The 27,850-nt window shown below is 39.9% G+C and overlaps 2 protein-coding genes across 5 annotated transcripts in view; one reads left to right on the top strand and one right to left on the bottom strand.

Annotated features, from left to right (window-relative positions):
- steap3 (STEAP family member 3, metalloreductase) overlaps positions 1 to 22,782 on the bottom strand; it is a 149,231-nt gene extending 126,449 nt beyond the window's left edge. The window contains exons 1-3 of one of the 4 annotated variants that reach the window (XM_079672628.1): positions 22,761 to 22,782; positions 22,477 to 22,610; positions 17,713 to 17,829 (exon numbers count right to left, since the gene is read on the bottom strand). In XM_079672628.1, coding sequence (XP_079528754.1) covers positions 17,713 to 17,829; positions 22,477 to 22,534 — 175 coding nt within the window. In that variant the 5' untranslated portion in view covers positions 22,535 to 22,610; positions 22,761 to 22,782. The other 3 variants (XM_079672627.1, XM_079672629.1, XM_079672630.1) reach the window with 3 other exon arrangements.
- Positions 22,783 to 23,174: 392 nt separating this feature from the next.
- LOC307033796 (L-threonine 3-dehydrogenase, mitochondrial-like) overlaps positions 23,175 to 27,850 on the top strand; it is a 5,760-nt gene continuing 1,084 nt past the window's right edge. Inside the window, exons 1-9 of the mRNA XM_079672423.1 lie at positions 23,175 to 23,312; positions 24,470 to 24,654; positions 24,787 to 24,829; positions 25,061 to 25,131; positions 25,347 to 25,496; positions 25,627 to 25,799; positions 26,061 to 26,151; positions 26,446 to 26,538; positions 26,629 to 26,805. Coding sequence (XP_079528549.1) covers positions 24,480 to 24,654; positions 24,787 to 24,829; positions 25,061 to 25,131; positions 25,347 to 25,496; positions 25,627 to 25,799; positions 26,061 to 26,151; positions 26,446 to 26,538; positions 26,629 to 26,805 — 973 coding nt within the window. The 5' untranslated portion in view covers positions 23,175 to 23,312; positions 24,470 to 24,479. The remainder of the gene's footprint in view (positions 23,313 to 24,469; positions 24,655 to 24,786; positions 24,830 to 25,060; positions 25,132 to 25,346; positions 25,497 to 25,626; positions 25,800 to 26,060; positions 26,152 to 26,445; positions 26,539 to 26,628; positions 26,806 to 27,850) is intronic.

The raw sequence follows: 27,850 nt of genomic DNA, 5'->3' as shown, positions 1-27,850 counted from the left end.
ACACACACACACACACACACACACACACACACACACACACACACACACACACACACACACACACACACACACACACACTGCTCCCCTATCAACCTCTTTCAGTAACCACTGCGTGAGCTGCATGTGCTCCTCTTAAACATCCTTTAATCCAGGGAATAGTTTATACATCTCACACACACATTTAGTATTCTAACACTCTTGTGTGTCCATAATTTAGCAGAAAATAAGCGGGTTTTTCTATTTTATTTGATGCTTTTACAGAAACATTTTCAAAATTTGTGAAATCTATGATATTAAAAAGTAGTGTTTTTCAGACTTAGGTAGCGAAAAGTAATTCACTTGTTAACGAGCTTGATGCATGAAAGCATTATTACAGTCGTTTCGGGACTGAGCACGTTTTAAATAGATCTAATGGTAAAGAGTAACTTAGTATATATAGACTTATATACTTTGAATAATGATATATACGGCTATTTTATGCATTCACTTCAGATGGAAATCTATACTTTCTACTCAACTAAATCCAGCTCTCTCTCCATGAGCTACAACGTTAACACGCTGCTTACACGTAAGATAATGTTAGAGGGAAAAAGGCAGCTTTGATTTAAGTGCATCAAATATTAGGCTAATCCAAAATACTTAAATAATGACTAGTGTGCAGTAAATGCAGTAGAGAAAGAAAGTTGTAGATTTATTTTTGCAACTAAGAAAGGTCTGCAATTATTAGGCTTGAATTATGATTTTAAAATCCCATGTGTATTGCAATGTAAGGTCCATAAAAGGGGTGTGATTTTTAAATAGAGGGTGTTTAGTGTACTTAAAGGAGCTCAGGATTAGCCCCCCCACTGAGTAAAGGTTAAAAGATGAAACTTTGGTAAAGGTTTCTGCAGGACCCGTCACAGCGGGGCGGTTTACAGACGAGCCGGAGTCAAACCTGTCAGGTCAAACTGACGTGTGTGTGTGTGTGTGTGTGTGTGTGTGTGTGTGTGTGTGTGTGTGTGTGTGTGTGTGTGTGTGTGTGTGTGTGTGTGTGTGTGTGTGTGTGTGTGTGTGTGTGTGTGTGTGTGTGTGTGGGGTAGGACCTACAAGAGCGATAACAACAGACACCGATGGCCCTTCCCTATCTGCTCACTTGATCCCAACACACACACATACACACGCAAACACACACACACACACACACACACACACACACACACACACACACACACACCGCAGTGCGTACAATATGTGATTTTAATGAACCTAATCTCCAGGATCACCAGGTCTGTGAGCCGGGAAATTAACGAGAGCAGGTTAAACACACACACACACAGCAGAATCATGAGATCCCTTTCATATTATGTGTGTGCGTGTGTGTGTGTGTGTGTGTGTGTGTGTGTGTGTGTGTGTGTGTGTGTAGGGGTGAAATTGGTTTTCCTCAGGATTAAAGGATTAAAAAGGCTGTTAGCTCCTCAAAGTACTCCAAATGCCCCCCTCAGTATTCATTACAGCAGATACAAAAGGCAGAGAGCAGCTCATAATGGCCACAACCTTCTAATCATTTCAAGCAGGGCCACCACACACACACACACACACACACACACACACACACACACACACACACACACACACACACACACACACACACACACACACACACACACACACACACACACACACACACACACACACACACACACACACACACACACACACACACACACACACACACACACACACACACACACACACACACACACACACACACACACACACACACACACACACTATTTTCTTATCATTATCCACACTATTAGCATGAGATAAGAAGTGTCTGGAAATCACAACAGGGGGAATTTGGTGTATTATTGAGGAAACCGTGGCAGTTTTTAATATTTGCACAGATTCGTTCACCACTTGCTGCTTTTGGGAGTCTCTTCTTAATGACTCCCTGATGCCAACGAGTCTGCCAGCCTACAATATCATAGATGTAGATAATAAATCAATATCTGGGTGCCCCCCTCACACACACCGCGTGGAAAAACAGTCCCTTCAAGCAGGGAGGAGGGGGGATTAATTGAAAGTGATTGAGAGCATTTCTCACCGTGCCCTTTTTTCACCCAGCGGGTCGCCACTTGTTCGCTGACAGCGACGGAGGGATTGGTTCACATTGTCTGCTGCTGGTCCACCACTGTGTATGTGTGTGTGTGTGTGTGTGTGTGTGTGTGTGTGTGTGTGTGTGTGTGTGTGTGTGTGTGTGTGTGTGTGTGTGTGTGTGTGTGTGTGTGTGTGTGTGTGTGAGGCCTAACAAGGCTGAAATTGATGCCATTTTGGGAGGGGGAGTCTTTTTTTGATGGTTGCTGACATTCAGCTCCAGAAATTATTGCACCGGACGAGGGAAAGGTCAAAGTCAAGGACGAGCGATTTGGAAATTGGAAAAAATAAAAAGAGATGACAAGACAAAAGAAGAGACAAGCTAAGATTGTAGCTGTCATATTAATTTAGTGAAGTAAAAATACAGTATTTGGATCTGAAGTGTAAAAAAAGCTCAATAAATGTATTTTCTACCTACAAAATAGTTACAATCTAAATAATTGAATATATAAAAGACAGCTGATACTACGCTAATTTAATTAATATCTCTATCTAGAAATATCGCATCTAATTTTCAACGGGATATCAACATATAAACCTGAGTCTATTACATTTACTGTATTAAACATTGTTTACTCATTAACTCAAATCAATGATGTATCTACTTCGCTAAAAATAATAGAAGTTATGTATCGATTATAATCACGTTATCTTGGAAAAACAACCATTGATTAGTTCAAAATGATGTCCCAGATAACCTTGTTAATTGCCTACACATGTATTATTATTATTATTATTATTATCTTTAATTATTATATCTATTTGTCCTGTATCTATGTGTCTCTCTGTTGTTGAGATTTAATTTGATTTAATGCCCTTTTTTTTTATATTTCTTGCTCGTACTTCCTCAATCATATCTGAGCTGTTTCGTCCAAACAAATGTCATAAAATATTACAAAAAACAAGCTGTTATGATGTAAAGAATGAAGGATATTTAATACTTTGAACTAAGTCCAGTCAGGGCTTCCATATATCCCTAAAATGAGCCATTAGCAGCTGATCACTAAACTCCGTCTGCACTCCACCCCACGACTCAATGGCTTCACTGTCCGCTGGATGGAAACCCTGCAGTATTGAGTTTGTGTTTTCAGGACATAAAACACCCCGTCAGACAGGAAACTATTACATGCACATCATTCCTCTTCCCTGCTGGCACACTGCAGTAATCACAGCTCCCCCCCCCCCCGCGTATCGTCTTCCTCCAGCAGGAGCACCGAGGAAAAAGCTCCTGACAAAATAAATGCTGCGACGACCACAGCTACTCGTGTTTCTTTACCCTGCTCTCCGTCATCTGTCCAGGTGGAGATGGAGAATGTTTGTCTTTTGTTTGGGTGCAAAAGCGGGATTTTGGTTATCTAAGATTTTGTTTTCTGCACTTATGTTGCTCTGGATAAGAGTGTGAGCTTAACTGCATTTGGATAAGTCAGCATTTCCCTGAGTGCAGATCGGAGTTTACTTCAAAAAACAGAAACATGCTCTAAAAGATGAATTCAAGTCTGAAAGAAAAGGGAGAGATTTGACTCAAAAAACTGTCAATATTTTTGCGAAAAAGCTGCTTTCCTTAGTTTGATAATATCTGTTGAAAAAGCCTTTGTTATTCAGATGGATTGTGGGAAATGTAGGAGTGTCTTTGAAGACTACAAGTCAGGATTTCTCATCCACTTCTTCGTCACTTTTGACTACTTATTTATTATTCCAAGTGCGATACAAAATACCGCTTTACAAAACTCTAACATTCAAGCTGTTGAATTATGAGTTTTTTTTATCTACCAACAAAGAACTGTCTTCGAGGGATGCTTAGAATTGAGGGTACAGATTGGAGTTTGCTTCAAAAAACAGAATGCTCTATACTTGCAGGGGTGTCAAACTCAAGGCCCGGGGGCCAAATCCGGCCCGCGACTTCATTTTCTGTGGCCCCACAAGAGCTTGCAAAGATTACATGCTACTTTACAGAAGCACGTTGCCCATAAACTACATGTCCCACAATGCATCTGAAATTAGAGTTCTTTCTCAGAATTATGTATATTTTTCAAAATGTTACTTTTTTTTCAAAATGTCACTTCTTTTTTTGTTTTTCCAGAATTTGGCTTTTCTTTTTAAATCATTTTGTAAAATTCTCACTGAAGACACTTTTATTTATTTGCCCTAGACTTCTGCTTTCAGACGTAGTTAATTATGAAGTTATTACCCTATCCGATAATAATCCAGTTCAGAGGCAATAATATAATAATAATACATTATTTTATATTATTAAATATTTATATATGTATTCTTATATAGTCTTAAAGTTACAACCGGCCCTTTGAGTGCAACCATAATGCTGATGTGGCCGTGATGAAATTGAGTTGGACACCCCTGCTCTATAGGATGAAATCAAGAGAGATTTTACTCAAAGAAACGTCAATATTTTGAGAAAAAGCTGCCCTCCTTACTCTGTCATTACCGAATGAAAAGCCTTTGTTATTAAGTGCTCTTAAGTGCGATGCAAAATTGCAAGAGTACCCCTAAACAAAAAAACAAAAACTCTAACATTCAAGCTGTTGAATTATGAGTTTTTTTATCTACCAACAAAGAGCTGTCTTCGAAGGATGCTTAAAATTGTTCTTATCACATTTGAGCTTTTTTAATAACTTCAATCCTGTTTTAGTCGCTGCAGATGGAGTTTTAAAGCAGGTCTAAAAGGAGGGTTTCATTGTGCAGAAGACATGTTTAATACAAAAAGTTATATTATTGGGGTGTTAAGAATGCAAAATGATTTATGCTGAAGCTTTTTGCTGCTTTAAAATAATAACTATTTCATCATGAGCGTTTCTTTTCTACTTCCACTCCACAGATCTGCCATCCATCCATTGTTTCACTTCTTTCTTCATCTCCGCTCTCCTTCCTTTCATACCTGACCCTTTATTCTCACTTTAGCGTTAGTCACCCACCTTCTTTCTCTTTCCTTCCATCCTCTCGTTTCAGTCAAATTTGGCTTCATTAAAACGTAATGACTCGGAGCCACGCATCGATCGTGTTGCCGTTCACTTGGGCTAATACGCTGTGATTAGTGTTGGTTTAATTCACTGCAGCTCAGTGTATGTTTGTGTACGTGTGTGTCCTGCCATTACTCTGATCTCTATTGATTTCCTGTTTGCCCCGTGGATGCACAGGTGGACTTTTGCCAAAGATTTCTGCCTCTCAAAAACACTATTTCAGTGATCACCTAAAAGCGTACCGGTTACAGGAAATGTGTGCAAAAGCTATAATCGTTTTACCGCCTTTTCGTCCATTTCTCTCCCTGTCTTTGTCTTCTTCTCCCAGTCTATGTTTTGCATTATCCCCACCGGTGTGCTTTTTGAAGTGTCAGGACAGGCCCGGTCGTCTGGACCTCCATGTCTGAAGCATCCAGAGGTTACAAGGATGTCGACACAGCAAATCACACTTTGATGGTCTTCCCATCTGCTCCCAGCTGACCAGGAACGTCCAGATTAAACACCATCCAGGCGTGTGTCCTAATAACTCTTTGGATTCCTTTGACCTTCTTTTAAAGGAGGCAAGATGGTTGGATTTTGACACATAAAACCTTATTCTTTCTACTTTTATCATGAAATGAATCATGAAATGATATCTAAGTCCTGCAGAGCCCGGATGATATGTGATGTCTTGCAATGCCTTCAGATGGAGAAGTTAAGATTCTCATTAAAAGGATCTCTGAAATCCTTCTACCTGGGACCCACTATTAGGTCGTATCAAAGAACTCCCTATCACTTCTGACGCTGAGTCGAAGGTAGCTCTCGGAAAGGAAATAAATAAAATAAAAGTGACCATTCATATTACTTACTTAACGAAACCGTTTTCCCTCACCAAGACGACAATGTTTACTATTAATTTCTTCCCTTATACCGGATACTTGCAGACTGTTTTCAACTTTCTTTTTATTTATTTGTATTTGTATGATTATTATTATTATTTATGTTTTACTTATGATTTTTTCTGACTTATTCAGTTATTTTACTATTTGGGGCCATCCATACCTGTGGGTGGGGGGTGGGGGGGTTAAATGAAAAAAACAAACTGTAAACAAGGACTCTCTACGAACCTTGAAGTGAATATGGAGCAATACATTCTTTATTTTCAAGGAGGTCCTTTGTAATGATCCCCATTGTCTACATTTGCTAACTGTAACATCTGTACTGTTTTGTATTGATCACTACTGTTCTTACTTCTTGTCATTTGCTGGATTATGACTTGTTTGCAATAAAAAGATTTGTAAAAAAAAAAAAAAGAAGTCCTGCAGAGCCAAGAGAAGAAAGAAACTGGGAATATACACTTGAAATATTGATGGATTATTATATTCCCAATCCCCAAAACATTTCATTTCACACACGTAAATGTCACCAATTGTGTGAAAGCTCCAACATGCCATTTCACATCTCTAAAATGAGTACTTTTCAAACGTTAATTTGACTTCACGTAGGATGCAGGAGATCTGGTTTACTCGTATTTGCAGAGGTTTAAAAAGTGTAATGTGTTTAAATTCTATATATGATGTTAACTGCATGAGTTATTTGGGATTTACAATTTAATCTAAGGGTTTAACTTCGTTCAAAAACACACTGCTAAATAACGTCATTCAGTCAAAGTCAGTGTGAAACCTTAAGCTGGTTAATAAAGTGTAAAAAACTATGCTTTGGCTCGTCAAAAACCATGCTTAAACTCAAATGTTGACATGTTTAAAAGTATATATTACACTTTAAAGGTTAGTCGAAACGTCTTTGATATGTGTTACTAAATGAAGTATTTAAAGAAATATCAAAAGCGAGTTGGTGCTGAGTGTCTTTTTTCACACTGGCCCACTTTGTGTTTGATGCTATCTGAGCGTTTGTTGCAGACGCCTCTGAGGATTCCCCTCTGAGGCGGAGGATGATATTGTTCTCTCCGGTTTGCATCTGCTGGTTTGATAATCCAGTGATTTCGCCGTCAGAGGGGGATTCTGGGAGCGCAAACACGCAACAACACACAAACTCCTGGACTGTGACGGCAGCCATTGTTCCTCCCAAACAATGTCTTCACTTTGATGTCTGTGATGCTTGGCCGGCCGAGGGAACTTTCTTCAATCTGTGCTTTTTCTAACAAATTCCCTTTTCTTCTTCTCTTTGCTACCCCCCTCTTTCAGTCTGTTGGGAAACGGAAAAAAAAAAAGTGATTCTTGAATTCTCCACATGTAGAGTGTATTAAATGTAACATGACATAAATGTATGTGAAGGTGAATTATTTATACATTTAAAAAAGTCTTGAATTGAAGAATGTGCCTGGCAAGCTGACGGGTTTGTGTGGCTTTTAATTACTTTAAATGTAACATTATTTTTTTCTAAATCCACTAAATGTCAGTTGTTTTTTATTAGAACACAGTTTTAGTAACGGATAATCCCACCCATTATTTATTTAATTGAATATCAAAGGCTTTTTAGAGGCAAAGGCTGCATTTAAAACAATATGTTGTGTCATGTTGTGTGTCACATGAACACAGTGTCACTTTTTGTTTCCCTAAAACACCATTAAAAGCCCTTCAAAGGGTTGAGTCTAAAAAGGCTTTTTGCCATTGTCTCGCTGCGGGGCTACATGCTGGTCGGAGTCTTGATTGACAGGTTCAATCCTCCAATGGGCTTTGGCACAAAAGGTGACAAGCAGAAAGGAAATTGGCTTTTGTCCCGGCCTCCGAGCTACTTAACCTGTGCTGGATTTGTCATTTAATAAAACTTAAACTCGCTTCCTGACTGATGGAAACATGCAAAATAAAAACTACAGGATTGTTCATAGAATGTGAGCTTTTGAGTAAATGTTCAGTCTAATTTAATTTATCCTTTTGCAGCAATTATTGTAAAGCTTTCCTATAATAAGTAACACATATTTGTAGTAATCTTTAATTAAATGTTATTATTTGTCATGTTATTATACATTGATTTCCTCTCAATGTGTCTTATACTTGTTTTTACATTTTATCTTAGTGCATTTTAGACTTATGTAAAGCTGTATTCAGTCCCTTGCTAATGTTTGTTTTACCTTTATTTTGTTGGATTGTTTTTATAGTAAAAATTGGTCCATTTGCCTAAAAAAATAAAATAATTAAGAGATTTTCAGATTAATTTAAAAACAGAACAAATAGGAAAACATGCCAAAATTAAAAAGATGTCAATTATAAATACTACACACTGAAACGTGGAAATAAAACATGAAATCCAGCAGCGTTGGTCCAGAGGTGGAGGCCTGCTGAGGGTCCTGTTCTGACTCTTAGTCTGTAGTTGTGTGCCCCCTTCTGGCAGCAAAAACTGACAAAAAAAAGAGAAAAGCCTGAAATAGAGGTTATATGTTTTGTCCATTAACCACCAATACACACTTACCGTTACATTTCTACAATACGATTTAGTTTAGTGTGACATATGGGATCCAAAGCAGCCGTCAACACATGGTAAATATGTTGCATTAATACAGAGTTTTCCACTTTTTACAACCCCTCTAAGCGCCTTCACAGTTATAATATTACTGCAAAATCACACAAATGTACAACTTTCCAAGCTGGATATGCAACGTAACTATTTAACCCTTGTCTATATATTATCTGCCTAACGTTAACTTTGACTAGAACAAGATCAGAAACACACAAGTAGGTTTAGCAGCTACCAACATAATCACAACCAAATCCTCATTCTGTGGAAGCAGAGTCTCCCACTACATCTCCGTTTCTCTGCCTCTCCGCTCCATAACTTGTCACATTAGCTATTAATTTCCATGACAGATGCTGACTCTACCTTCCTCTCCCACCTCCCATTCATCTCCCCCTTTTTCACCTGCTTCTTCCTCCTCCCTCCTGTGTCTTTCCCTTCCTCTATTTTTATTCTCTCATCATTACTTTCATTACCTTTTCCAACGTACTCCCCCTCCCTGCCTTGACCCCCACATCTCGTCACACTCCACGTTCATTTCCATAAAAGGGATGCTGACTCTGCAGTGTGTGTGCGTGTGCGTGTGCGTGTGCGTGTGAGTGTGAGTGTGAGTGTGTGTGTGTGTGTGTGTGTGTGGTCATGATTATTAACGTGGGTTTTAACTGGTGTGTGAGAGAGGAGGAAAACTTGTATTGTGACTGATGGCTTCCTATTAAAATGGTACACTATTATAATGATGGAAAAACACAAACAGAGAGAGAAAGGAAAGAGGTAATAAGGAGACATGAAAAGTAAAACAGGGAGGAAAGGAAAAGGAGAGACACAGAGGAGATGGAAAGCAGGATCGTGACGAAAATAAGTACGAAAAATAATAATAATAATAATAACTTGAATTTATATCGCTCCTTTCATAACCTCAAGTTCGCTTATAACGTAAAAACTTTATAAATAATAATAAATAACGTATAAAGTAGAGACTACAAATGCTTTAAAGATCACAAGGTGTGTATTAGGGGGTTGATATGACATGAAATAATGAGATTAGAGGCATTTTTCAGGAGAGCCCCTCCCCTCAATCTCTGTGGGTGTATTAGTCCATTAGTCCATCTCTGTGAATCAATGAGCAGGACTAATGGCCATATTGAACCTCCAGATGATTTCTGCATGTATGAGATGAAATAAATTAATTTCATTTGCCGGATTAGGATATTTTGGTGAGCTCGAAAGACACAACCTATTCAAATCTGTGGTTACTAGGATACAAAAAGTAATTGGCAACTCGTTATTAATCACGTTTCGAGACGATTCAGATATTCTCTGATTCCAGCAAAGGACTGAATTTCTTTGTCTCATTTGGAGACTTTTAATGGCTATTTTTTCTACATGAAAAGAGAAAAAATGGACAGATTTATCTGCACATTAATCGCTTATGTAATTATAAGTAGTTGCAGCCCTAGTGGAGACAGAATAACTCTGTAAGCGCTTCAATAAAAAGCTGGAATTTCGCAATACAGTAAAAACAAATAAAAACCACATTTGGCTCAAAAACTGCAGGGGGAGAAACTTTTCATTTTATTACAGATTCATTGTTTGTTTGTCTGCAAAACAACACATAGCTCGTCACTTTTGATGACACACCAATACCACAATGAAACACTGTCCATCTGAGAAGCTGGATCCAGTGGCTTTTTGCATGTATAGCTTGAAAAATCTGTGTTTTCAGGACACATTTTGATTCACCCTTTGTGCATTTTTACTACATTTCCCCCCCCTGTGGTTTCTCTCCGAGCCGGACGGTCAAACTGTTTTTGTTGTGGCCCCGTGCAAGCAGGAGGGTAAACAAATCCAGTTTTAATAAGAGCTTGTAGCTCATAATCCTCGACTGCCAGCAGGTGAGGGCCGACATATGGGGCGAGAACGAGGAACGAACACACACACACACACACACAGCAGCTGTCACTTGTTTTCCGAGGCCGATCCAACGCCAAGAAAGGAAGGAAGGCGAAGGTGGGAGGGAGAGAGATATTAATGCAAATGACAGAAGGTGAAGGATTTTCTCTTTCCAATTTAACTCCATTTGTTTCCTGCCACCATTACACTTTCTAACACAAGCTGGTATTCTACACAAAGCGCTCCGCGGCCATTATAATTGGACATGAAGGGGGAGTAATAGCACGATATTTGACTGTGTGGGAGTGCGTTTTAGCTCGACTAATTCGCCACTTTGCTGTTTTGTAAACATAATGTGTTTGACTAGTGGGACTTGTTCATGGTTACTTTGCCCTAGTGTGCTTTATAGCGATAAAATGCTTTCAGCGAGGGGAGAAAAAAAAAATCAATTTCCCCCCTGACCGATTTGGTTACACACGACATAAACACAGCTTAGCTCGCTGTTGTCTTGTTTTTGAGCTAACAAACAAATACTTTATGTGGAAATTAAAAGGGTTTTTTCACAGCCCATAGAGGGGCTTCAAACGTGGAGCCAAATCTGAGGTTTCAATGATTTTGTGTCACATAGTGTGTCCTTTATTCCTACAGTCTGCTTTCTCACACCGCCTGTCATCACTCTCTCCTCTCCCGTTGCTATCAGTATTTCCCTCTCAATTTTTCCCCTGTGTTCCTAATTCTTGGATAACTCTCTCTTTGTCCTCTCCTCCATCGAAAAAACCCATTTCTGCTCCTTATGAGCTGTGAAAAATGATTGTCTGCAGGATGAAGTGGACAGAATTTGCCGGGCGTAATGGTCTGACAAAATGAATCGTGGCCTTCCTCGCAATCCATCACCACTCCGAGGCGACTGCGGTTAAGATCTGTGAAGGTGCTGGCTTATTGATTACTGGTTGTAACTACAAAGTGTCTGATTCAGTGTTTGTAGCGTGGCCAGGGTGGAGGAGGGGGTTTCGGGGAAGGTGGTTGGCGGCCGTAACGCACTCAAAAATCCTCTTTTGATAGATTTTAAATGGTGAATTATTGATTTCTGTCCGGTCCAAGGCCTGGCTGGCCATTTATCGGAGGTATAAAGCCGGACACCCAGTTCTGCCGGCCACCATCAGTCATTCTGACACCGGGAAAAATGAGAGAGGAAGGAAGACGAGGGGGGGATAGGGAAAGGGTAGGAAGAGGAATAAATCACCAGTTCAACCCTCAATTCGGGATGTGGTTAAAGCACAATCTGGATTATGTATTTTATAAATATTGCTTTAAAGCTGACTCGTGCTTTGGAGTGTTTACAACAACAACAACAACAACAACAACGCCCACTAAAGTACCTCACAATAACATCGACACCCTCCAAACTTTCCTCATTATCTTGTATTTGGGGGAGTGTGTGTGTGTGTGTGTGTGCAGGGTAATGACCTACTAAGAGAGCGGACCATGAAAAGGTGATTATTTGATCCTAATTGCTGTCTGCCGAGCCAGCAGAGAGCAGGCAGGTAGCATTAATCTGCATTAGAAGACGTTTGAGAAGCTTTTCTGCTGAGTCACACTCATTTAAGGCTGTGTGTTGTTACGCTGATACGCTGGAATTAAAAGCAGTTTTTAATGCCGTGCAATTAACTCGTTGTATTCTGAGCCTCACACATGGAAGTAGATATTATAATTTAATATAGTTGTCCTTTCTATGCTTTTAAACAGTAACATGGGCAGAATTTGTAAATAATTTAGAGCTGCAATGACTAATTTAATAATGATTGCCAATTATTTTTGATAAATACTTGCAGAAATGCATCTAAAAATAGATTTGTAGCTTCTGAAATATGGAGAATTTCTTAGATTTCTCCGTTTAAATCCTATTAAGGTGAATATCTCAGGGTTAAAACAAGACATTTCAAAACATCGCATTCGAGTTTGAGAATCTAGAATGGAAATGAATGGGGAAAACAATCAGCGGATTTATCGGAGATTAAAATAAATAGTTAGTTGCAGCCTAAAGAAAGAAAGAACTGCAAGTGTTTTTTATCTTGACCTGAACAGGAACCTTAATGAGACGGATCAATAGGGTTCATTAGGTTAATCTGACCCTAGACTGATAAGGCATTGTAGAGTCAACTGAGGCATTATGGGTACTTTTGGATTGTGTCATTAGGCGCGTTCACACCAAGTACTTTTCCCACAAAGGTTCCTGAGAACTACGATTTAGTTGCGTTCACACCAAAAAGTTCTAGGAACTAAATTAGTTCTAGAGAACCTTTTTTACCCCCTTCGTGGGAGAAAAAGGTTCCTGTGTCTGATTGGCTGAGCGGAATGCAAACCACGCCCCGTCAAACTCCCAAAAACGTTTGTGAAGCCGCCATTTTATTATCCTCGCATTGCATTATTAGCATTAGCATTAGCCCAGCGCAGAAACGCAGAGAGACTAACTTATGACAACACAAAATAAAACATGGGAGCGGTGGAGATGAGGAGGTCTCGGCGTTCTGGCGATTTACTCTGAAGGCTTCAGTAGAAGCTGCTGGGAGTCCCAGCAGCTTCTACTGAAGCCAGTCCCCAACTCCGGGGACTTCCGGCCGGGGATTTTGGGCGGCAGTATAAGCCGTGAAGTTGTTTGCGGCCTGCCAGTAAACCCAATGCAGAAGAAGAAGAAGTGACGTCAGCGCCTTCATTTGCCTAATCCACCCCCAGGAACTAATTTCCGGTGTGAACGCGATCTGTACTTAGTTCATGAGAACTAAAGAGTTCTGATGAACCTTTGTGGGAAAAGTACTTGGTGTGAACGCGCCTATTGTGTCATGTGATTTTCTGGGATTATTTATTTTATTTGACCTCTGTAAAGTAAATGCTGGTAAGGTTGAAATGGCTGTAAGTAGAGATGTCCCGATCCGATCACGTGATCGGGGATCGGAGCCGATCACGTGATTTTCAAAAGATCGGAATTGGGAGGAAAAATTCGGGGATCGGGATTTTTTTTTTTTTTTAAATACTTTTTTTTTCATTTTGTATTTAATGTTACAAAACAAAAATGACCATGTTCAAGTCTTAAAGTCATCCTGAGGCCTTAGTTTTGGTTTCAAATTACAGAACATCATGTATGTGTTGCTTCTTTGGGGCTTGTTTTCATAGACCTGCTTATTTCTCTCAAATCTGGCAACAGAGTGGGCGCAGTGTCTAATTGTAGCAGTAAGCTAACGAGTACTGATAAGCTTTATTTTGTTTTGATCCAATGCTGCTGTGAAAGAAAGAAGCTATATCCATGTAGGATAGAATATCCAATTTAAATAAAAAAATAACCTTAAGGGACAACTTGAATGCTTTTTTTCTCTCTTAATGCATTGCATAAAGATCGGATCGGGAAAAATCGGTATCGGCAAATTGTCAAAATCAAATGATCGGAATCGGATCGGGAGCAAAAAAAGGTGATCGGGACATCCCTAGCTGTGAGCATTGAAGAATAGAGAATCTACTAACAAAACACAAGACAATATATTTGTAATATTCAGTTCAATCCAATGGATCATAATGTAGATTAAGACCCATCAGAGTGCAATGCAATGTTTTGGTCCTGAGACAAAAACTGAAATTAGGTCGAAACTGAAATTAGGTCGAGAGCAGGTGGTGACCGCCACCCACGCACCCTTCACATGTACACACACATGTACACACACACTGCAGCACAGAGGAAGCTCCGTCCTGGTGGGAGGTCTGAGGTCTGGCCCTCCACATTCCTCAGACAAGTGTCTAGCACCTGCTAGGCCTCCGTCAGACTGTACTGGCCAACAGATTAGGACGGACGGACACACTCCAAATCCGTTTACTTTACAGTCTGTGTGCTCCCATATGTGTGTGTGTGTGTGTGTGTGTGTGTGTGTGTGTGTGTGTGTGTGTGTGTGTGTGTGTGTGTGTGTGTGTGTGTGTGTGTGTGTGTGTGTGTGTGTGTGTGTGTGTGTGTGTGTGTGTGTGTGTGTGTGTGTGTGTGTGTGTGTGTGTGTGTGTGTGTGTCTGGGAGAGGGAGAGAGAGAGAGAATCCAAATCCATCTTCGAGGACTGAAATATGTGCCAGGTTTACATAAAAAACTGATCGAAACATTTTAAGAACATCAGCAAAATAAAAATGCTTTTTGTCCATTGACTTACATTAATACATTATTAGGAGTTGTTCAATGATGTACGCAAGAGGGGGTACAATTAAATATATACAAACACTATTTTTTTCATGTATTAATTCAGGGGTGTCAAACTGAATTTCATCGCGGGCCACGTTAGCATTATGGTTGCACACAAAGGGCCGATGGTAATTATATATAATATATATATAAAATAATGTATTATATTACATTATTGCCTCTGAATTGGATTATTATCGGATAGGATAATAATTTAGTAATGAACTACGTCTGAAAGCAGAAGTCCAGGGCAAATAATTGCAAGTCTCTTCAGTGCCATGTCACAAAACGAGATGCATTGTGGGACATGTAGTTTATGGGCAACCTGCTTCTGTAAATTGGCATGTAATCGTATAATAAACGTATTATAATCTTTGCAAGCTCTTGCGGGGCCACATAAAATGAAGTCGCGGGCCGGATTTGGCCCCCGGGCCTTGAGTTTGACACCCCTGTCTTAGATCAGAATGGAGCCATGCTTCATGTACGCTATTATTATTTATTAGCTAAATCTGCACTTTGTTGCATTTTGCATTTATCAATACACCAACTTTCCTATAAGCCAAACAAACAGTTTGTTGCGTATCCACTTAAGGTTTTTTTTATGTGCAAACTGAACCACAGTCACTCATCAAATGTTGCATTCATGAACAGCTCAAATATTATTTAGATTTACCAACAAAATTGAGAAGAAAAAGGCTCGAGCCAAAACACCGGCACTAAATTACAATATAACACAATACAAAAGGACTTCTGAATCCAAACCAAATGTCTGCTAGTCTTAGATACAATTACTTGGCATAAAATACACACACACACACACACACACACACACACACACACACACACACACACACACACACACACACACACACACACACACACACACACACACACACACACACACACACACACACACACACACACACACACACACACACACACACACACACACACACACACACACACACACACACACACACACACACACACACACACCTTAAACAGCCCATGTGTGACAGGTGCACATGTCAGTGGTTAGTTCAACCTGGATCAGAGCATTTGGTCTCACTCTGCAGCAGCCAGGACCCCGGGGTGTGTGTGTGTGTGTGTGTGTGTGTGTGTGTGTGTGTGTGTGTGTGTGTGTGTGTGTGTGTGTGTGTGTGTGTGTGTGTGTGTGTGTGTAACCCAAGGGCCCGATGCTCAGTAGCCACACACTACCCATATTGTTTTCTTCAGTGAAGCTACAGAAAGGGGATCTGATTTACAGAGCTGTCTGGCGCTGCAGCACAGGACGCATGACCGACTCGTTCTAATGGAGTTTTCAGCTCTGGATTTACACCGAGCTGCAAATAAAGCCCAATCTGCTGCTGCTGCACGGCTCAGAGGGGGCTGCGTTAGCTACTTTAGCGCCATTAGCTCGTTCTGCAACTGTACCCAGTAATGTTTTATGCTGACCTTCTCACTTAAGCAGAGGTTATGGATCCGCAGATTGGACAATTTCTGCAGCAATAAGTCTCCAAATCTTCTTAAATGTGCCCCTTACAGTTGCGTCATTACTGAACAAATTCTTTGCCAAGGCGTTCAAAAGGCTATGTTTCCTTCATCTTGAATAAACTGCAATAGAAGAACAAGAAAACGTTCAAACATGCATATATGAAAGGCTGAAAGAAAAACATGTGTTATGGTTTAAAAATGACATAAACAATAAGTTATTGAATAACTATTAGAAACTACGCAGATGTATTTCACTCATTTCTCCGTCGCTGCCCCCTCCCTCTGGAACTCACTCCCACAACCCATCAGAGACTGCACCGACCTCACCACCTTCAAAACACTCACCTCTTCAATCTGGCTTTTAATGTGTGATTGTTTTTGTATTATTTGACTTTAACTATATATTTATTTGTTGTTCCTTCCTTCACTATTATCTGTAAAGCATCTTTGAGCACATGTAAAAGCACTAACAAATTAAATCTATTATTATTATTATTATTCTTAATGAAGGGAAAAGCAGAGAGAACACATCATGCTTGATGAATGGTGACCGCTTGCTCCAGGAAACAGGACCAGAGGTTATAAAATGTGTCTGAATGAAGCGTCCTCTCACTGTGACCCAGGGAGCTGTTAATGTGGGAATCCCAACATTAACGTGTTAACGGGACCCGAGTCAGATCAGTGTGTGTCAGATTGCTGGACTGCAGCGCTGTGTAACTCGAGCAGCTGCCCCCAAACGCTGGCTTCAACAAATTACCCATTTCACAGCTCACAAAGCATTTAGCCTCCAAACTATGAGAACAAATCCATTCCTGAGCTTCTGGAAGGACACCCACTCACATGGGAACGTAATATATCCATCAGTCAGGATGCCATGCACTTCCTTCTTCTTGATTATGGTCTGTTTAAAATGTATATGTCATATGATGCATGTGGAAACAAGATGCATCTTCTGTTGTTCTACAAATATTATGTTTCATGCATCGCTGCTGCTTAGGACTGTCACTTTATATTTGAATTACAGAAGAAAACGCTGGATGTTGGGGACATGACATCACTGTTGCTTTCTAAATTCATAAAACACAATATTCTTGTAATGTTCTTTTGAAGTATCTACTACAAGGGCTCATGTTTAAAGTAACGGTCAAGAAATGGGAAAGTGAAGACCAAGAAGTATACCAGATCGAAGTCAATATAGTGATGAAGTCACATTGTTCTTGCTGTGTATTTACGGACGTTACTAGAAGGACATTCGGAGCGTTTAAACTACACGTTGGTTACTGTTTCCAAGTCAGAAAAGACGGCAACACATGAATGCTCTACTTCACAAGTGTAAACATATTTTGCATTACTTCCCCTTGTTTCAGATGATTTTAAATCAAAGCTCATGACACACACTACACGTAGCCTTCATCATTCCATCCATTCAGTGACTGAAGCAGCCGTGTGGAGCCACAAGTGCAGCTCAATGTAGTCCAGATATTCAAGCATACATTTATGAGATACAACCAAACTTTTTCATGCTCTATAAATAACAAAAATGTCTGCTGTCTGACCCTGGTTGCCTCTCAGAGCTCTGGCCTCACGGTGTGGGATGAAGTTGAAGATCCAGATCAGCTTCAGCCTCATGAAGGAGAAGTTCTCATCACTGGAGACATCTCTCATCCCACTGCCTGTTAGAAAGAGTACAAACCATATTTGTTATACTCTCAAAGTTACACAATATCCTCTTTGACATTTGAATTAATGTTTCCACGAGGCAGATTTATTCAACGAGCATCAGTCAGGATGTTGAGTTGACACATTCCCACATTTTGTATATTAATGATCTACTTTAGTTTAGACAGATGATGATACTTCTTTCCATTACATTGCATTTAGCTATATCATATAAGTACATCAGGTTTCATAGAGCTAAAACATTTCAAGTGCTACTCAACTGGCTATAGATAAGCCAGTCCTTTCCAACATTGATGTTCTGACACACCAGCGAATCCATCCTTTCCATGGAGTTTAGGCTTGTGTTTTTGGTCAGAAGGGGTTAGGGGTTAGGGTTTAGGAGTTAGGGGTTAGGGTTAGGTTTAGGGGTTTAGGGGTTGGGGGTTAGGGTTAGGGTTAGGGTTAGGGTTAGGGGATTAGAGTTTAGGGGTTTAGGGTTAGGGGTTTAGGAGTTAGGGCTTAGGGTTAGGTTTAGGGGTTAGGGCTTAGGGTTTAGGGGTTAGGGTTTAGGGTTTAGGGGTTTAGGGGTTTAGGGGTAGGGGCTTAGGGTTAGGGTTAGGGTTAGGGTTAGGGGTTAGGGGCTTAGGGGCTTAGGGTTTAGGGGTTAGGGGTTAGGGGTTAGGGGTTTAGGGCTTAGGGGTTAGGGGTTAGGGGTTAGGGTTAGGGTTAGGGTTAGGGTTAGGGGTTGGGGTTTAGGGGTTAGGGGTTAGGGCTTAGGGCTTAGGGCTTAGGGGTTAGGGCTTAGTGGTTAGGGTTAGGTTTGGTCAATGTTACCCAGCCTCAAGTGAGTGAGGTGAGTGAGTAAACCCCTCAACTTCCTTTATTGTCGTCTCATTTTGGGGCGATTGTCCGGGGGAACTTGAAGCTTCTTCGCCAAAAAGTCGGGGTGTAATATATCAGATAGTAGAAGCTTTATTCCTTGTCTTTGAACGTGTGATCAAATCATGCGAAATATGATGCAAAAAGAAAACTGATTTCTTCATTGCCGTAGCAGTAAGCTTGGGTTTGTCTCGGAGGGGTTCTTTCTAAGCATTTATTGGCTAAAAGAATAGACAGAAAGAGACAGAGAGGGATCAGGGCTTCTGCCTATAATTACAAAGATAGCAGCGCGGCACTTTCTCCCCGGTGGAGGCGTCACTGCCTGTCCCTTCATATTGTATAAAGACTGTTCTATCAGCGCGGCAACGGCATCATGCCTTGTAAATTAATTTGGGGCTCCTGTCAGTCGGGGCCTTCTCCTCTCTTATCTGTGAGTGTAATATGGGGAGGCTGAGAGGCTGGGGAGATACTGCTGAGAGCGCTGGAGGAGAGGAGGGGTGAGGAGTGAGTATTAAGGAGATAGATAGGAGGGAAGAGAGAGGCAGGGACAAAACAAGAGAGGCGGCTGAGAGAAGCCAACGGGGCCCCGCTGGATGTCAAGGAAGTACCTGACTCAGTGATAAGTGAATATGGTCTGGTACCCTATTTTCCACACACACACACACACACACACACACACACACACACACACACACACACACACACACACACACACACACACACACACACACACACACACACACACACACACACACACACACACACACACACACACACACACACACACACACACTTTGTCATCCCCTGGACTCTACACCGAGAGGCCTTCACCTATCAGCACTATTTGTCCCTGTGTCGCGGCCCGCAGATAAATCTTCTCTCGAGGATCCTTGTTTAAGTCCGCCCCCCTATTACTGAGGTGCAGCCTTCTCATGAACACACACACACACACACACACACACACACACACACACACACACACACACACACACACACACACACACACACACACACACACACACACACACACACACACACACACACACACACACACACACACACACACACACACACACACACACACACACATCTGACCCCTTCAGTTGTTTCTAATTAACCCCTCACACACTGAATGTAGCCTCAATTCCCTAATGGCAATAAATAGGCCCCACTATTTCCCATTAGTGGTCGGAGGCATGATGGTGAATTAGCCGAGCTTATTCACTTACGATATGAGCTCGGAAACATAGAGTGACATTTATTTCCTGAGAGGCTTCTTTTTTTTAATACAGTTCCTTGTGGTAAATGTATTATTTAAAAAAACACCTATTTTTAAACATGGCACAATAAGGAGGAAGACAGCTCATTCATTAATAGAGATGGGTTTTACCTGAGAGGCTTTTGTTTTGCTCATTTGAAATAGTCTGACCAGTTTCATTTTCACGACAAATGGTGCCGAGAATTTAAGGAAAAACAGCTTTATTAATTTTGGACAAATGATGATGCATTGTTAAATATATTATTTTATATTTTAAAAGTAGTCACACGTTTACAACTTTAAAATGCTGTTCAATACTAATATTCTAATAGTAATAACCTGGTGACGTTTTGCATAATGAATATTTTTGATAGTTTCAGTAATGGTTTTACTTAATTGTAACTGCCAGTTACAAGGAAGAATATTTACTGTGTACAACAACAACAACAACAACAACAACAGTTAGAATAAAATCAATTGGTATTAAATGAGAATGCATAATTCTAGTAGTTTCCACTGCTGCCGTGAGGGCACTTTTGCAAACCTTTTAGCAAATAAACGGTAACTTTTCAGCATTAATGCCCAATATGAGTATTCATGTGATTCTGTGTGATCAGGACCAGTCAAATGTACAAAGAAAAATGCTGTTTCCCCCTATAACACATTGTAGGGAAGCTGATATGTAACTAACGTATTGACAGTGTATGTAATAGTACTATAGGGCATCACTTCATTGTGTTATTGTAAGTGTAAATTAATTATATTCAACCAGGACGTACAGGTAATTACATTCCTATTTGTGTGTGTAAACAATAATTATATCCGCAGAGCATTTCCACTTAAACAAAGAATATCTTCTTCCTCATGTGGAGCCCCGAGTCTGCCACGGCAAGAAAAGCCCCCCCATTATTCCAGGCATTAACACAAGGCAACAAAGAGCAAAAACAAGCCTGGAATTTGTGAATGCTCCGTCTTCAGATATTTGGCAGACTTCCCAAATGGTAAAAACAACAGAGGCCATTCAGGCAATTGAACAATAAGACATGCATCATCTATTGTGGCCCATTGTTCACGGCTGGAACTGAGTCCACAAGAAGAATTGGTTCATTTCCAAAAGCTTGCAAAGTGGAGGTAGACAGGACCGCTTTATCCTGCCCACTTTATTCCTGAATAATTACAATGTATTTTAGGCTTTTTTAGTACACAGTTATTAATACAGTGGTTCCTGCAAGAACCAAAAGTTGAGCAACTCCAAACCACTATCATGTTTAAATACTACAGGACAAACAAATGACATAATTTGTTGTCAATATCACAGGTTTTGTGTTGTTTCATCATCACCTTTTGAAGTTAGAGCAGGTTTTAGAAATGATAGCACATAAAAAAGAGAAGGAAGGAATTTGAAAAAGGATAAAACTCATTTGAACATGTTTTTTTGCATTTGTCAGCAGGCAGGATAATACAAATGAAAGCCTATTGATTTGTGGATTTATTGGTATATAGTGCCACCTGGTGGATGCATTCAATACAGAAAAGACTGCAGTTTTCTGTGTTAAAGAGTGTCATTGTTTTCAAGCTAAAGTTGTGTCATCACTTCAGTCAACAAAATAATGTATATTGAAGTCAGAACTCAAATAACGTCAGTGCTAAATCCTAATAAATGTTTTCTTAAAGCCCTACCACTACAGTAATCTTGCAGAACTACAGCTCAAAATGAACTTGTCAGATCCTAAATGCATGCATAGATGTTTGTGCGCGCACGCGCGCACACACACACACACACACACACACACACACACACACACACACACACACACACACACACGTGTCCACCATTCAGTCAGGGATGCAAGACAAGATTAATCGTGCAGCTTGCATCAGAGAATAAATCACTTGTACATAATTAGCAGGGGCAAGGTTATGACTGACATCAAATTTCATCTTAATTACAGGAAGAGAATGTGTTCCATTAATTTTATGGGGTTTGCCTGAACACATCTTAACTAAGTTAATAACGCTGTCATTGTTCTAGGAAATGTTCACAACTGGGAGGATGCTTTGGTTTGCATCAAATTAAGGTATTTTTTAGGTGACTGTTTTTATTTTACAGGGGCAACTTAATCTTTCAAACCAATTCAAGCATTAGAATATAAAAGTAGAGACATGAATAAAGTAGGAAAATAATTGTTGCTTATGTTATGTGACAAATATATTAGTTGCAGTCCTTTCTGTATGCATGACATGCAAACAACAAGGCCAACAGTATTTCACTTGCTAGTCAAGCAAATAACCAAACAATAGATTTCTTACACAGTTAGCAGAACCTTTACACACCTCAAGCTCATTCACTTATCACACACAGTGATGTAAATACTGTACAAACAATACATAAAACCAATATTTACAACCACAGCACAACAGCTTCAGTACAGTGAAAATAAAGCATTAATAATACCAACAACACTGCAGCAAGGAGTAAACTGACGTGCACAAAAGGACATAAATTGTAATTTAGACGACTTACAATTTTGCCGTCGAAGTCCTTTCAGTCTTCTTTCATTCAGACGAAGTTCCCATTTCATGTCATGTCCCAATTGCACTTTTATCTGTGGGGCTAATTCAGTTTGTTGGGGATAAATTGTCCTTTCTCCGCCACTACTAGCTTAAAGAAAAAAACGTCATCGTTAATAACAAGCTAACTGCCTGTAGTTGCATGGAATACTTGTTATACATGTGTATATTTTTTGTTTAATGACAGTGTTACTGTTTTGGTACTTCACTTTAAAATGTAATTTAACAGATAATTACATTAATAGTGTTACAGTTGAAAAAACCTCCTCGTGTTTTATACTGGTCTAACTTTCTTTAATCAACTTCACCTGGCGTCTCTCAGGTAGATTTCTTTAAGGGTGTAATGTCATTGTTCACCCACACACTGGGCGACATCCACCAGCCATTGCAATGAGGGGGGCGCTGTTTCACCTATACAAGTAAACAAAAAAATAACAGATGAAGAAAATAACGAGTGACAGTTGATAAATACTACCAACCAGTGATAGAAGAAGTACTCAGATTGTTACTTAAGTACAAGTAGATAAACTAAAGTGTAAACAAATGTGAAAGTCCTACTGGGTAGTTTAACGTATAATAATATATAATGCGGATTTCATTTTGAAAGTTATAACAGGAAGCGTGTATTTTATTTTGGCAGGCCCCGGAAGCCAAGCCTCTCAAGCTGTAAGCCAATCACAATACGACTAACCTCTTACATAGCTACAACTTGTGTATTTTCATTTTTCATCACAAACATCGGCTGTGTGAAGGATTTACAAGCTTTCATTTCCCCAATTCACCTTGAAAGTAAGAGATAAATGTGATTTTAATACACGTTTCATTCAATACATTCTACCACCGTTTACAGCCGGATTAACTGAGTTTTAGATATCGCAGATGAAGCATAAATAGCTAGGCTAACGGTTACTTAATGCAGTTTTTTTTTAGCCACGTTGGTGTTTTAACACACGTGCTGTTTACTGCAAGAAAGTTACGTCAACTTCATGCACACCAGCTGAATGTATTTCGGTTTTTCCAACAAATATACATTTAAATAAAACGTTAAAACAATCTTTTAGGCATTGTTTTGAATTGGCATCTTAATAAGTTACAGTATAGCTGCAATACCACTTTTAGAAATACAAGTAATTGATGCATCTGTTATGCATGAAGCCAACCAGTTGTAAATCCGTATTTATGCATGTATCTTAATTGAAACATCATAACACACGGATTATGTGCATCTCAGGGCTTCTTACTTTCTAATTTGCCTTCATGTGTTATTTTACAGGTCTAAATTGTTTTTTTTAAATTGCTGCATAAACCTGACAGCCCCCATAAGATTAAGGGTGGTCTGGGATGTACATCAAGTGTGTCTATATTTAGACCCAGTCCACAACAGGCTGTAAGAAGCTAATCTGAGGGGGGTGTGGGGTTAGGCAATGCTTGATTTACACAATGTAATATAGTGACTGTTAATTTACACACCATGTACCTTTACATTTCTACCCCTAGACACATTGGTAAAGCTAATTCAAACCCAGAATAACTTTGTTAGTCCCACGGAGGGGACATTTGTGTAGTTACAGCAGGAAAAACAGCCACAGACCGCTTAATGTTACATATGTTAAATATTACTAACTAAGTTATGATATAATACAAAAATATATAATAAAAAGCAATACAAATTAGATAAACCTTCAGTGGTATCAACACAGTAATTACAACACATTATATTGATAGTAAGAATATTCAGTATTAGTACATATTGTGAAAATCTAGGGTTTTATTAAATTACAATAGTACACACTGTTCTCTTCAAGCTTCTTGATGTCATGGTGTCTAGTGCCACCTGGTGGTTTCAAGCACTCACATATCTTCAATACAGAAAAGACTGCAGTGCTTTTCTGCATGTATGATTAAAGACCATTTCCACAACTGTTAATGCATGCTTCTGTCTACAGGAGGTGTAGGATGTTGGTGATGCAGTTGCTGAGGGGTGCAGTGAAGCATGCTGGGAGCAGTCCCCAGTTCAGTGTGGAGAGATTGATCTCAGCGGCGCGTGGCTTCAGCTCATCTTCACAACACTTTGGGGGAAGTCATCCTCCTCCCTGCACTGACACTGAACACCCCAAAGTCCTCATCACTGGTTTGTTTACGCACTATAGCTTCTTTTCATTAGTTTGTTTTTAATGCAGTTTAGCCTTACATTAACCCCAACACAGTTGCAGTGAGAGTTGTCGAAAGTAATACAACTTTCCTTTTCTTTTCATCATTATAGGAGGGCTTGGTCAGCTCGGGGTGGGGCTTGCAAAGCTACTGAGGTGAGCATTTAACATGTCGTCCTATTTTAGTTGCTGAGCATGGTTGCTTTAAATGCAAATTCTGCTGAATAGTTAGTGCACAACAACAACATGAAGTGTCACCAGTGGCTCTTTGACAAATACAGAATTATCCGTGATGGGAAACAGTTATTATAAATGTTGAATCATTAAAAAAACATTCTTTATTTTAGTCCTTTTCCAAAACTGACCATATTTATGTTTTTTCCTCAGGAGACGATTTGGAAAAAACAACGTTATCCTGTCCGACATTAGGAAACCCCCAAACCATGTCTACCATAATGGTGTGTATTATTATATAACCTACTTCTATGTTCTTTTAGCAGGTACACATTGTGTTTATGTGCATTTTAACCTTTATGTCAAGGTCAATCTTTTCTTCAAGGGTTTGCATTCTCAGTCTCTACATATGGACCTTAATGGTGACTCTTGGGGGTAAAAGGGTCTCCAGATGATTTCAGAAACTGTACAAACAAGGGTCATTTTGGGTCCTCCACAGGTCCGTTCATCTTCTCAGACATCCTGGACTCTAAGAACCTCCGGGAGATCGTGGTGAACAACAACATCAGCTGGCTGATTCACTACTCTGCGGTGCTGTCCGCTGTGGGAGAGAACAACGTCGCGCTGGCCAAAGAGGTCAACATCACAGGTACATGCAGACACATTACAGTCATATTCAAACAAGCTGTGAAGCTACTGATAAGTCAGTTTTACAGATTCTAAAAGTGTGTTGCACCAGTATTTAGAGCCATCTTAAATCAGCCTCTCTCTCTTCGTAGGTCTCCATAACATATTAGACATAGCAACCGATCATGGTCTGCGTGTGTTTGTCCCTAGCACTATCGGTGCCTTCGGTCCGTCCTCACCCAGAGACCCCACCCCCGAGCTGTGTGTGCAGAGACCCCGCACCATCTACGGCGTCTCCAAGGTCCACGCCGAGCTGATGGGTGAGGTGAGACGCAGATATACAGACTAGGGATGCCAGCGATTATTCGATTATTCGTTACAGTCTCCATAATCGAAAATTATTTTCGGGCGGGCGTCGAATAATCAGTTATTATTCGCCGCGGCTGTCCGATTTTCGATTGTGATCATGGTCAGTTTCTGGCATCCCTAATACAGACACACAAAGATATCAAGTGTCCAAATATACACGTCCGCTTTACTTCCACAAATCCCAGGGTGTTTAAGCGTTCCCTCCCTCTCTTCTCAGTACTACCACCACAGGTATGGGCTGGATTTCCGCTGCCTCAGGTACCCGGGCATCATCTCCGCTAACTCCAATCCTGGGGGAGGAACAACAGGTGTGTAAAGCTTTAAAAAAAAAAACACATTTTTCCGCCCCTCTAAGTTTTGACATTTGCCAGTTTTTCTCGACTGGCCTCATAATGGGAGGGACATTTTTCACTATTTGTATAGGTTTTATTGACCAAACGATCAATAGATAATGAATGTAAGCGTTAGTTGCAGCCCTATGCGATGCGATGCAATGCAATGCGATAAAGATGGTGGAAGTATCACTAACAGTTTAAACAGAGGAGATCAATTGTTGTTTGGTGTTTTTGATCTTGATATTCATCTGTTCTTCCTTTTCCTAGACTATGCTGTGCAGATGTTCCACACTGCGGTGAAAACTGGTTGCTTTGAGTGTAACCTGCGCAGTGACACACTGCTCCCCATGATGTACATAGGTAACACCCGACGTTTAGACCTTTTGCAATAGTGTCAACATTTAAACTTCACAGACAGTCATCTGGTATTCATTTGTATTTCCTGCCCAGATGACTGTCTCAGGGCGACTCTGGAGTTCATGGAGGCTCCTGCAGACTCACTGCTCAGCCGTACGTACAACATCAGCGCGATGAGCTTCACGCCACATGACCTCGTCCAGGAGATGCAGAAAGTCCTGCCCGAACTCAAGGTCACCTACAATGTGGATCCTGTACTGCAGGCTATAGGTGAGACTCCTGGTATCTATGTGCAATATAGATACCATTACGCAACGCAAACATTTCCCAAATTGGGATCAATAAAGTACACATCCATCTATCTATCTATCTATCTATCTATCTATCTATCTATCTATCTATCTATCTATCTATCTATCTATCTATCTCTCTACCTACCTATCTATCTATCTACCTACCTATCTAGCTATCTCTCTAGCTATCTCTCTACCTATCTATCTATCTCTCTAGCTATCTCTCTACCTACCTATCTATCTATCTCTCTAGCTATCTCTCTATCTATCTCTCTAGCTATCTATCTACCTACCAATCTATCTATCTACCTACCTATCTATCTATCCATCTATCTATCTCTCTACCTATCTATCTATCTATCTATCTATCTATCTATCTATCTATCTATCTATCTATCTCTCTACCTACCTACCTACCTACCTACCTACCTACCTATCTCCCTATCTATCTATCTTATCTATCTATTTCATTTCATTTCATTTTTATTTGTCCCGCTCATGGTACACAAAACCAAATGTACAATAATTGCCACAAAAAATGACTACCGAAAAACACCATTGAGCGAAAAGGAGGGAGAAGAATACAATCTTATGTGACCTGCCCTTTTCTAAAAAAAAATACAAAAAATACAAATAGATGGTCTGCCCTTCATAATAATAATCTTTTTTTTTTTTTTTCACAGCCAAACATAACAGTATCTTAGGATACTAAGAGAACACAAAAAAAAACAAAAACTTATTTCCCACTTGACGGTTAACGGAAAGAAACAAACAGAACAACACCAAAACATCACATGTTAAGGAAAAGAAAAGTGCAACACCTTCATCTATCTATCTACCATCATTACAAAACACTCGCTGCTATACAACGTGTGCAATATCATTATTATTATTTATAATGTTCTATAATAATATGCAATTACGTATCTGCCACTACGTTTTTTTGCACTGTTAATATTGACATTAATTATGTGAGCGTCTGTTTCCTGTAGATATTGAATTGATCTTGTTACTGCACTGTT

This window comes from Notothenia rossii (genome assembly GCF_949606895.1).
Source record: "Notothenia rossii genome assembly, chromosome: 3".
NCBI classification, from domain to species: Eukaryota; Metazoa; Chordata; class Actinopteri; order Perciformes; family Nototheniidae; genus Notothenia; species Notothenia rossii.
This window is presented reverse-complemented; position numbering and strand designations above follow the sequence as displayed.